This window comes from Ascaphus truei, chromosome 7 (genome assembly GCF_040206685.1).
Source record: "Ascaphus truei isolate aAscTru1 chromosome 7, aAscTru1.hap1, whole genome shotgun sequence".
Taxonomy (NCBI): Eukaryota; Metazoa; Chordata; class Amphibia; order Anura; family Ascaphidae; genus Ascaphus; species Ascaphus truei.
Genome location: NC_134489.1, coordinates 43679259 through 43691664, shown reverse-complemented (window position 1 = coordinate 43691664; position 12406 = coordinate 43679259). Strand labels below are relative to the sequence as shown.

The 12406-nt window shown below is 54.2% G+C and overlaps 1 protein-coding gene across 1 annotated transcript in view; it reads right to left on the bottom strand.

Annotated features, from left to right (window-relative positions):
- Window positions 1-12406, bottom strand: part of ADAM15 (ADAM metallopeptidase domain 15) — a 54581-nt gene that overhangs the window by 18496 nt on the left and 23679 nt on the right. Inside the window, exons 7-12 of the mRNA XM_075610034.1 lie at window positions 10301-10366; window positions 10100-10171; window positions 9481-9650; window positions 8831-8915; window positions 4796-4938; window positions 1154-1331 (exon numbers count right to left, since the gene is read on the bottom strand). Coding sequence (XP_075466149.1) covers window positions 1154-1331; window positions 4796-4938; window positions 8831-8915; window positions 9481-9650; window positions 10100-10171; window positions 10301-10366 — 714 coding nt within the window. The remainder of the gene's footprint in view (window positions 1-1153; window positions 1332-4795; window positions 4939-8830; window positions 8916-9480; window positions 9651-10099; window positions 10172-10300; window positions 10367-12406) is intronic.

Here is a 12406-nt window from a genome sequence, read left to right as displayed (position 1 = left end):
AGTGTTATAAAGCAGTGCTGGAGAGACAGCCGGGAGAGATGAGTGTTATAAAGCAGTGCTGGAGAGACAGCCGGGAGAGATGAGTGTTATAAAGCAGTGCTGGAGAGACAGCCGGGAGAGATGAGTGTTATAAAGCAGTGCTGGAGAGACAGCCGGGAGAGATGAGTGTTATAAAGCAGTGCTGGAGAGACAGCCAGGAGAGATGAGTGTTATAAAGCAGTGCTGGAGAGACAGCCGGGAGAGATGAGAGTGTTATAAAGCAGTGCTGGAGAGACAGCCGGGAGAGATGAGTGTTATAAAGCAGTGCTGGAGAGACAGCCGGGAGAGATGAGGGTGTTATAAAGCAGTGCTGGAGAGACAGCCGGGAGAGATGAGAGTGTTATAAAGCAGTGCTGGAGAGACAGCCGGGAGAGATGAGTGTTATAAAGCAGTGCTGGAGAGACAGCCGGGAGAGATGAGTGTTATAAAGCAGTGCTGAAGAGACAGCCGGGAGAGATGAGTGTTATAAAGCTGTGCTGGAGAGACAGCCGGGAGAGATGAGTGTTATAAAGCAGTGCTGGAGAGACAGCCGGGAGAGATGAGTGTTATAAAGCAGTGCTGGAGAGACAGCCGGGAGAGATAAGTGTTATAAAGCAGTGCTGGAGAGACAGCCGGGAGAGATGAGTGTTATAAAGCAGTGCTGGAGAGACAGCCGGGAGAGATGAGTGTTATAAAGCAGTGCTGGAGAGACAGCCAGGAGAGATGAGTGTTATAAAGCAGTGCTGGAGAGACAGCCGGGAGAGATGAGAGTGTTATAAAGCAGTGCTGGAGAGACAGCCGGGAGAGATGAGTGTTATAAAGCAGTGCTGGAGAGACAGCCGGGAGAGATGAGGGTGTTATAAAGCAGTGCTGGAGAGACAGCCGGGAGAGATGAGAGTGTTATAAAGCAGTGCTGGAGAGACAGCCGGGAGAGATGAGTGTTATAAAGCAGTGCTGGAGAGACAGCCGGGAGAGATGAGTGTTATAAAGCAGTGCTGGAGAGACAGCCGGGAGAGATGAGTGTTATAAAGCAGTGCTGGAGAGACAGCCGGGAGAGATGAGTGTTATAAAGCAGTGCTGGAGAGACAGCCGGGAGAGATGAGTGTTATAAAGCAGTGCTGGAGAGACAGCTCACCTCTGTAAGGCCACAGTCGCACTGCTCCCCCTCCTCCACAAATGTGTTCCCGCAGCGCGCCTCCCCGAACAGGGTCTTGGGGTACGGGACATTGAAGAGACACTTCCCCCCTCCCTGCCGGAGACTGAAGTCCAGATCAGCCCGACTACAGCTGCTAAACACCCGGCCGGGCGTGAACCTGCAGGGAGAGAGACGGGGTCACTGCGTCACCCTGTGGGGGGAGGGACAGACGCATAGCTCCCTTCTGTCTGTGTCACTGTGTCACCCTGCGGGGGGAGGGACAGACTCATAGCTCCCTTCTGTCTGTGTCACTGTGTCACCTTGCGGGGGGAGGGACAGACTCATAGCTCCCTTCTGTCTGTGTCACTGTGTCACCTTGCGGGGGGAGGGACAGACGCATAGCTCCCTTCTGTCTGTGTCACCCTGGGGAGGAGGGACAGACTCATAGCTCCCTTCTGTGTGTCACTGCGTCACCCTGCGGGGGGAGGGACAGACTCATAGCTCCCTTCTGTCTGTGTCACTGTGTCACCTTGCGGGGGGAGGGACAGACTCATAGCTCCCTTCTGTCTGTGTCACTGTGTCACCTTGCGGGGGGAGGGACAGACGCATAGCTCCCTTCTGTCTGTGTCACTGTGTCACCCTGCGGGGGAGGGACAGACGCATAGCTCCCTTCTGTCTGTGTCACTGTGTCACTGCAGGGGGAGGGACAGACTCATAGCTCCCTTCTGTCTGTGTCACCCTGGGGAGGAGGGACAGACTCATAGCTCCCTTCTGTGTGTCACTGCGTCACCCTGCGGGGGGAGGGACAGACTCATAGCTCCCTTCTGTGTGTCACTGCGTCACCCTGGGGAGGAGGGACAGACTCATAGCTCCCTTCTGTCTGTGTCACTGTGTCACCCTGCGGGGGGAGGGACAGACTCATAGCTCCCTTCTGTGTGTCACTGCGTCACCCTGCAGGGGGAGGGACAGACTCATAGCTCCCTTCTGTCTGTGTCACCCTGGGGAGGAGGGACAGACTCATAGCTCCCTTCTGTCTGTGTCACTGTGTCACCCTGCGGGGGGAGGGACAGACTCATAGCTCCCTTCTGTGTGTCACTGCGTCACCCTGCGGGGGGAGGGACAGACTCATAGCTCCCTTCTGTCTGTGTCACTGTGTCACTGCAGGGGGAGGGACAGACTCATAGCTCCCTTCTGTCTGTGTCACTGTGTCACCCTGCGGGGGGAGGGACAGACTCATAGCTCCCTTCTGTCTGTGTCACTGTGTCACCCTGTGGGGGGAGGGACAGACTCATAGCTCCCTCTGTCTGTGTCACTGTGTCACCCTGCGGGGGGAGGGACAGAATCATAGCTCCCTTCTGTGTGTCACTGCGTCACCCTGCGGGGGGAGGGACAGACGCATAACTCCCTTCTGTCTGTGTCACCCTGCGGGGGGAGGGACAGACGCATAGCTCCCTTCTGTCTGTGTCACTGTGTCACCCTGTGGGGGGAGAGACAGACTCATATCTCCCTTCTGTCTGTGTCACCCTGCGGGGGGAGGGACAGACGCATAACTCCCTTCTGTCTGTGTCACCCTGCGGGGGGAGGGACAGACTCATAGCTCCCTTCTGTCTGTGTCACCCTGCGGGGGGAGGGACAGACTCATAGCTCCCTTCTGTCTGTGTCACCCTGCGGGGGGAGGGACAGACTCATAGCTCCCTTCTGTGTGAGTCACTGTGTCACCCTGCGGGGGGAGGGACAGACTCATAGCTCCCTTCTGTCTGTGTCACTGTGTCACCCTGCGGGGGGAGGGACAGACTCATAGCTCCCTTCTGTCTGTGTCACTGTGTCACCCTGCGGGGGGAGGGACAGACTCATAGCTCCCTTCTGTGTGAGTCACTGTGTCACCCTGCGGGGGGAGGGACAGACTCATAGCTCCCTTCTGTCTGTGTCACTGTGTCACCCTGCGGGGGGAGGGACAGACTCATAGCTCCCTTCTGTCTGTGTCACTGTGTCACCCTGCGGGGGGAGGGACAGACGCATAGCTCCCTTCTGTCTGTGTCACTGTGTCACTGCAGGGGGAGGGACAGTCTCATAGCTCCCTTCTGTCTGTGTCACTGTGTCACCCTGCGGGGGGAGGGACAGACGCATAGCTCCCTTCTGTCTGTGTCACTGTGTCACTGCAGGGGGAGGGACAGTCTCATAGCTCCCTTCTGTGTGTGTTAGGCTTCGGCCAGGTTCCCTGCTTGCTCGCTGAGGTGCGCTGAGGCGCAGGGAAAGCGGGTGCTTTCCCTGGCCTTGCGGTTGCTTACCGCACGTGCTCTCAGCAGGCCGTCAGGGGACGGGCGCGTCACTGGCCAGTGACGTCACGGAGCTGGTTCGCCCTCATTGGGCGAACCGCTCACGTGACCGGCCTGTCGCGCCGGCAAGCGGGGGAATTTTAAATACCCCTAAGACCTGCGCTTCTGCAAGCGTGCGGAAGCGCAGGTGAGCCCCTACTAAAGCCGCTCTAATTGCGGCTGTAGGGGCTCAGTGCTGAGCGGGAGCGCGCGTGAGCACGCTTCAGCAAGCAAGCGCCAAACATGACCAAGGCCTCACTGTGTCACCCTGCGGGGGGAGAGACAGACTCATAGCTCCCTTCTGTCTGTCACTGTCACCCTGCGGGGGGAGGGTCAGACGCATAGCTCCCTTTTGTCTGTCACTGTCACCCTGCGGGGGGAAGGGCAATATCACAGCTCCTTTCTGTCTGTCATCTTGCGGCGGGAGGGACAGACTCATAGCTCCCTTCTGTCTGTGTCACCCTGCAGGGGGAGGGACAGACTCTTGGCTCCCTTCTGTCTGTGTCATTGTGTCACCCTGAGGGAGGAGGGACAGACTCTTGGCTCCCTTCTGTTTGTGTCACCCTGTGGGGGGAAGGACAGACTCATAGCTCCCTTCTGTCTTTGTCACCCTGCGGGGGAAGGGACAGACTCATATCTCCCTTCTGTCTTTGTCACCCTGCGGGGGGAGGGACAGACTCATAGCTCCCTTCTGTCTGTGTCACTGTCACCCTGCGGGGGGAGGGACAGACTCTTGGCTCCCTTCTGTCTGTGTCACCCTGCGGGGGGAGGGACAGACTCATAGCTCCCTTCTGTCTGTGTCACTGTCACCCTGCGGGGGGAGGGACAGACTCTTGGCTCCCTTCTGTCTGTGTCACCCTGCGGGGGGAGGGACAGACTCATAGCTCCCTTCTGTCTGTGTCACTGTCACCCTGCGGGGGGAGGGACAGACTCTTGGCTCCCTTCTGTCTGTGTCACCCTGCGGGGGGAGGGACAGACTCATATCTCCCTTCTGTCTGTGTCACTGTGTCACCCTTCGGGAGGTGGGACAGACTCATAGGTCCCTTCTGTCTGTGTCATTGTGTCACCCTGCGGGGGGAGGGACAGACCCATAGTTCCCTTCTGTCTGTGTCACCCTGTGGCGTGAGGGGCAGACTCATAGCTCCCTTTTGTCTGTGTCACCCTGCGGGGGAGGGGATTGGAGAAGGGAGGCGTGGGGGGGGGGAAGAGGGGATGCGGGAGAGGGGGGGAAAGGGGAGATGGGGGGAGAAGAGGGGAGGTGAAGGAGGGGGAAAGATAGGCGCGGGGGGAAAGCGGAAGAAGTGGGTGGAGAGGGTGGGGGACTGACCCATTGGACAGCTCCATGATACAGGTTTTCACCTGCTCTGGGCAGACGCACTTCCTGTCCGGGGTGTCATGGCTCAAACCCAGATTGTGTCCCAGGGCGTGTGCTACCGTGGCGGCTACCACGATTACACTCACCGAGTGGTCCTGAAAAGGGTAAATGTGAGGCCACAACCACATATACTGTATATACCCCCCACACGCACTGTATATACCCCGCCCCCCCCACACGCACTGTATATACCCCGCCCCCCACACACACACTGTATATACCCTGACCCCCCCCCCCCCCCACACACAGTATATACCCTGACCCCAGACACACAGTATATACCACCACACAGACAACTATAGGTAGGAACCTCGCTCTAACCCCTTGGTGGTAGAGGCGTGCTGTCTAGGGAGTAAATCGATAGATTTATACGGGTGTATCTGGAGAGGTACACAGAAAGAGTCCCTTTGTAGGCGCACCGCAGACCGTTATAGAATAAATGTGGTCAGGGGTGAAAATACTGCAGACCTTTATATAATCATGTGGTCTGGGGTGAAAAAGTGTGTACAAAAATAAGTTTATTAATAAATATGCTTTAAAAACGTGTGTGGTGTTGTACTTCCTATAATATAAATAGACAGATAGTCTATATGTTCTACTCTGGTCACCCAGTTGATAAAGGTAGCAGAATATGACTGATTGCAATATGCATGTGCTGCAAATCAGATATACTCTCAGTGGTGAAGCTGGTTGTGGGATACAGATCAGAAGGTATAGGGATTATAGTTTCACTGTACAGGCTTAATAGCTATTAGTTGAGATAAATTCCCAAATACAATGGATGGAAGAGGAAGACAGGATTAGTAAAACCTGTTTAATCTATCTCTGTAACCCAGCAAATTAAAGTATACCAGTTAATGATGTTTATAAAATAACTGTTTGCACCATAGTAAAAGGAGTAGAAGTAGCTATGGTTACTCCTCACATAGCTCGTAGTGGTATGTTCTGAAAAGTAGGTAAGTCTTACTGCGCCTGCGTCATATAGGTTCACTGGCAATGCGTACCTGGTAATGTGTGTAGTAAATGTCTCTGTTTATACATCCACTACTGAAATAATACCAGTTGGTAGGGTAACTCTGTAGTGCAGTTATCAGAGGGTCTAAAGGGGCTGAGTGCCACTATGATTGCTTCCTATACGCCGCTCGTGGTTGTAATGTGCTGTATGTTAAAGGGGTCTTACTGCGCATGCGTCATCTGAGTACCGTGACCCTGTATCCCCGATCGTGTACCCAGTATGTGGGAACGGAGCGTTAATTAGATCCTAGACCATGTGATTGTACACATCGAGATGGAAAGCTATCATGCCAGGGTATTGTATAAGTACAAATCAATATATCTGCTGATTGTATGCTATTTTTCTGTACCCGTATCGCGTATATGTCATTTTTTCTGCAGCACGATAGTTTGTCACCTGTAAGACCAGAGGAGTTTTTCGCTCAAAGTGCAGTATGGTAAGTATTTATTTACAGATGCCAGATGCACACGTATAGGAAGCAATCATAGTGGCACTCAGCCCCTTTAGACCCTCTGATAACTGCACTACAGAGTTACCCTACCAACTGGTATTATTTCAGTAGTGGATGTATAAACAGAGACATTTATTACACACATTACCAGGTACGCATTGCCAGTGAACCTATATGACGCAGGCGCAGTAAGACTTACCTACTTTTCAGAACATACCACTACGAGCTATGTGAGGAGTAACCATAGCTACTTCTACTCCTTTTACTATGGTGCAAACAGTTATTTTATAAACATCATTAACTGGTATACTTTAATTTGCTGGGTTACAGAGACAGATTAAACAGGTTTTACTAATCCTGTCTCCCTCTTCCATCCATGGTATTTGGGAATTTATCTCAACTAATAGCTATTAAGCCTATACAGTGAAACTATAATCCCTATACCTTCTGATCTGTATCACACAACCGGCTTCACCACTGAGAGTATATCTGATTTGCAGCACATGCATATTGCCATCAGTCATATTCTGCTACCTTTATCAACTGGGTGACCAGAGTAGAACATATAGACTATCTGTCTATTTATATTATAGGAAGTACAACACCACACACGTTTTTAAAGCATATTTATTAATAAACTTATTTTTGTACACACTTTTTCACCCCAGACCACATTATTATATAAAGGTCTGCAGTATTTTCACCCCTGACCACATTTATTCTATAACGGTCTGCGGTGCGCCTACAAAGGGACTCTTTTTGTGTACCTCTCCAGATACACCCGTATAAATAAATACCACCACACACACTATATATACCTGCCCCCCCTCCTCCCACACACACACTGTATATACCAGCTCTCAAACACACACATTATATATTATATATATATATATATATATATATATATATATTTTTTTTTTTTTTTTTTTTCCAGGCAAAAGGTGACACATTGTGTGCTGATTTGCATGTCCTTTCCCAGAATCCCTTTTTGCAGTGGGAGCACTGTATGCTAGGTGATATATACATACACTACACTCGGAAAGGGTTACTGATGCACTCAAAACAAATAATACACAGATATATATATTATATATGGGAGATCATTGGGGAGACTTCACCCAGCAGTGGGGAGACACGGGCTGGATATGATTATATAAATGTGTGTGTGTGTGTATCTGTAGGTATAAATACATACATACATACATACATACATACATACATACATTACACACACTACACTCGGAAAGGGTTACTGATGCACTCAAAACAAATAATACACAGATATATATATTATATATATATATATCTGTGTATTATTTGTTTTGAGTGCATCAGTAACCCTTTCCGAGTGTAGTGTGTGTAATGTATGTATGTATGTATGTATGTATGTATGTATATATACCTACAGATACACACACACACACATTTATATAATCATATCCAGCCCGTGTCTCCCCACTGCTGGGTGAAGTCTCCCCAATGATCTCCCAGGTCCTGCAGTTACAGCCTCTCTTCTCCACATCGCTCCCACACATTCCCTCATCCCATCCTCTCCAGCCCGTGTCTCCCCACTGCTGGATGAAGCCTCCCCAGTGATCTCCCAGGTCCTGCGGTTACAGCCTCTCCTCCACGTCGCTCCCACACATTCCCTCATCCCATCCTCTCCAGCCCGTGTCTCCCCACTGCTGGATGAAGCCTCCCCAGTGATCTCCCAGGTCCTGCGGTTACAGCCTCTCCTCCACGTCGCTCCCACACATTCCCTCATCCCATCCTCTCCAGCCCGTGTCTCCCCACTGCTGGATGAAGCCTCCCCAGTGATCTCCCAGGTCCTGCGGTTACAGCCTCTCCTCCACGTCGCTCCCACACATTCCCTCATCCCATCCTCTCCAGCCCGTGTCTCCCCATTGCTGGATGAAGCCTCCCCAGTGATCTCCCAGGTCCTGCGGTTACAGCCTCTCCTCCACGTCGCTCCCACACATTCCCTCATCCCATCCTCTCCAGCCCGTGTCTCCCCACTGCTGGATGAAGTCTCCCCAGTGATCTCCCAGGTCCTGCGGTTACAGCCTCTCTTCTCCACGTCGCTCTAACAAGTTTTCGGATCTCCTCCTCCCGTGTTGCATTTGGTTGTCTTGGTCTTTTAATGCCCCTTGGAATCAAGTTGAGTTCCATCTTTGTCCAACGATGGCCATTTCTTCTTGCGATATGTCCGGCCCACCGCCATTTTAATTTCTTACCCCTTGTGATGTCACAGACATTTATTTGGTTTTGAACACGTTCATTCTTTTTCCTGTCTCTTTGGGTAATACCCAGGATGCATCTCTCCATATGTCTTCAGGTAATACCCAGCATGCATCTCTCCATACTACTTTGAGTTGTCTGAAGCTTCTGAATTATTTTCACATTTATGGTCCAAGTTTCACATCCTTAAGTGAGCACTGCCGTGTACACACACACACACACACACACACACACACACACACACACACACACACACACACACACACACAAAAGCACTCACCATGTTAACACCCCCGGAGCGGTCAGCTGTGCACATGGAATTCATTGACGACATACCGACGGCAGAGCCCTCGAATCTGATGCCTCTGAGGGGACAAGGACCCAGACCGCACATGAAGACACAGACAGGAATTATCTGAGACATACCACCAGTATACAGCATACAGGGGAATGGCGAGCTGCTTATCTTGCTTGTAGCTTCATGTCATCTAATGCTTGATGTGGTATTCTCGTACATAATATCAACGTGCTGTACTCTCTTCAACATCTCGACTTTGTAATGCATATAAAAACAAATTGTGTTGGGTCGACTGCAAAATCTGCTTATACATATACACACACACACACACACACACACACACACACACACACACTCGTTTACACATTTACACACATACATCCATATACACACACACACACACACTTATGCATATTTACACACATATACACACTGGTAGAATATAACTTTGCTGTTGCTGGAGTTGATATGAGATGAGATATGAGATGCGAAACGCACGGGAAGCTCGGGGTCAGAGAGACGCCTCAGCCCATTTACTGTACTCTCCATGAATACATAGAATATGTTCACGCACACACATACACACACACACACACACACACACACACACGTGATGAGCATGTCACACTCACGTTAAGAGCTGAGCATTGTCGTGTGGCAGCCGTGGCAGCAGTTTCTTCTCCCTCCACACCAGGAAACGGTTCAGCGTGTCTGCCGCGTCTGCGCTGACGGAGACTAAATCCTCCGCGCTCCAAACTTCGGCGGACAGCAGCGCCACGCGGATGTTGAGCTCGCGATAAAACTGAAATGGGCAAAATCCTTAAACTCACGGCCAGAAAGCAGAGTCCCCCTGCTCTATATCCTCAGCTAACACCCTGGGGAACAAGGCAGCCATCTTTAAATATACCATTCCACGTCAGCCACCTTTTCTTTTCCCTATTTCTCTTTGTGGTTTAGGTTGCGATTTCACGGGGAATTTGTGCTTTGGAGATATACTAAAGCAGTGTGGAGACCGGCGGGAAAACTATGTATAATAGTGTGAAGCTTTCAAAGCCACTGAAATATACTGTGCTCAGTGAGAATGCCACGTGTGGGCTTGGAGAAGGATGGGAGTGACCACATGGTCACGGCATGTAGATATTAGTGGTGTTGTGTGGACACAGTGAGAGGTGGGTGCATCCGCTTGACCTCACATGTGCTCAGGTCTCGCTAGCTGCGGCCGCTCGCTCTCAGGACGTTTGGAGCACTCACCGCGTCCACCTTGTTGGCGATTTCCAGCATCCTCATGTGAAGGCTCTTCAGGTTTCCGTGGAACATCTTGTACTGCAGATTGAAGCAGAGTGTGAGGACGGGTGCCACGCTTCTCATAGAAGCTACCACAAACACGACCACCGCTCCTTTACCCGCACGGCACCTACACCCGGAGGGGTGAGTCTGCCTCCCGGTACCCACCTCTCTGTTGTCTGCGACCATAACCAGCTCAATGTACTTCGTCTCATTCATCACATCCCTCTTCCGCTGAAAGATACAAGCGTTACATCTCCAGCCAGACCCCGCGGGATCCCTCGTGGGGATCCCGACGCACGATACATACCGAGGCGAGAGAAGTGCCTAAAACGTTAAAATCCCAAGGAAAGAAGTGACAGTGCGACAGGCGGCAGGATACAGCGCGACAGGCGGCAGGAAACAGCGCGACAGGCGGCAGGAAACAGCGCGACAGGCGGCAGGATACAGCGCGACAGGCGGCAGGATACAGCGCGGCAGGCGGCAGGATACAGCGCGACAGGCGGCAGGAAACAGCGCGACAGGCGGCAGGAAACAGCGCGACAGGCGGCAGGAAACAGCGCGACAGGCGGCAGGATACAGCGCGACAGGCGGCAGGATACAGCGCGACAGGCGGCAGGATACAGCGCGACAGGCGGCAGGATACAGCGCGGCAGGCGGCAGGATACAGCGCGACAGGCGGCAGGATACAGCGCGACAGGCGGCAGGATACAGCGCGACAGGCGGCAGGATACAGCGCGACAGGCGGCAGGATACAGCGCGGCAGGCGGCAGGATACAGCGCGACAGGCGGCAGGATACAGCGCGACAGGCGGCAGGAAACAGCGCGACAGGCGGCAGGATACAGCGCGACAGGCGGCAGGAAACAGCGCGGCAGGCGGCAGGATACAGCGCGGCAGGCGGCAGGATACAGCGCGACAGGCGGCAGGATACAGCGCGACAGGCGGCAGGAAACAGCGCGGCAGGCGGCAGGATACAGCGCGGCAGGCGGCAGGAAACAGCGCGGCAGGCAGCAGGATACAGCGCGACAGGCGGCAGGAAACAGCGCGGCAGGCGGCAGGAAACAGCGCGGCAGGCGGCAGGAAACAGCGCGGCAGGCGGCAGGAAACAGCGCGGCAGGCGGCAGGATACAGCGCGACAGGCGGCAGGATACAGCGCGGCAGGCGGCAGGATACAGCGCGGCAGGCGGCAGGAAACAGCGCGGCAGGCGGCAGGAAACAGCGCGGCAGGCGGCAGGAGACTGCGCGGCAGGCGGCAGGAAACAGCGCGGCAGGCGGCAGGATACAGCGCGGCAGGCGGCAGGAAACAGCGCGGCAGGCGGCAGGATACAGCGCGACAGGCGGCAGGAAACAGCGCGACAGGCGGCAGGAAACAGCGCGACAGGCGGCAGGATACAGCGCGACAGGCGGCAGGATACAGCGCGACAGGCGGCAGGAAACAGCGCGACAGGCGGCAGGATACAGCGCGACAGGCGGCAGGAAACAGCGCGACAGGCGGCAGGAAACAGCGCGGCAGGCGGCAGGATACAGCGCGACAGGCGGCAGGATACAGCGCGACAGGCGGCAGGAAACAGCGCGACAGGCGGCAGGATACAGCGCGACAGGCGGCAGGATACAGCGCGACAGGCGGCAGGAAACAGCGCGACAGGCGGCAGGATACAGCGCGACAGGCGGCAGGAAACAGCGCGACAGGCGGCAGGATACAGCGCGACAGGCGGCAGGATACAGCGCGACAGGCGGCAGGATACAGCGCGACAGGCGGCAGGATACAGCGCGACAGGCGGCAGGAAACAGCGCGACAGGCGGCAGGATACAGCGCGACAGGCGGCAGGAAACAGCGCGACAGGCGGCAGGAAACAGCGCGGCAGGCGGCAGGATACAGCGCGGCAGGCGGCAGGAAACAGCGCGGCAGGCGGCAGGATACAGCGCGACAGGCGGCAGGATACAGCGCGACAGGCGGCAGGAAACAGCGCGACAGGCGGCAGGATACAGCGCGACAGGCGGCAGGAAACAGCGCGACAGGCGGCAGGAAACAGCGCGACAGGCGGCAGGATACAGCGCGACAGGCGGCAGGAAACAGCGCGACAGGCGGCAGGATACAGCGCGACAGGCGGCAGGAAACAGCGCGACAGGCGGCAGGATACAGCGCGACAGGCGGCAGGATACAGCGCGACAGGCGGCAGGATACAGCGCGACAGGCGGCAGGAAACAGCGCGACAGGCGGCAGGAAACAGCGCGACAGGCGGCAGGATACAGCGCGACAGGCGGCAGGATAC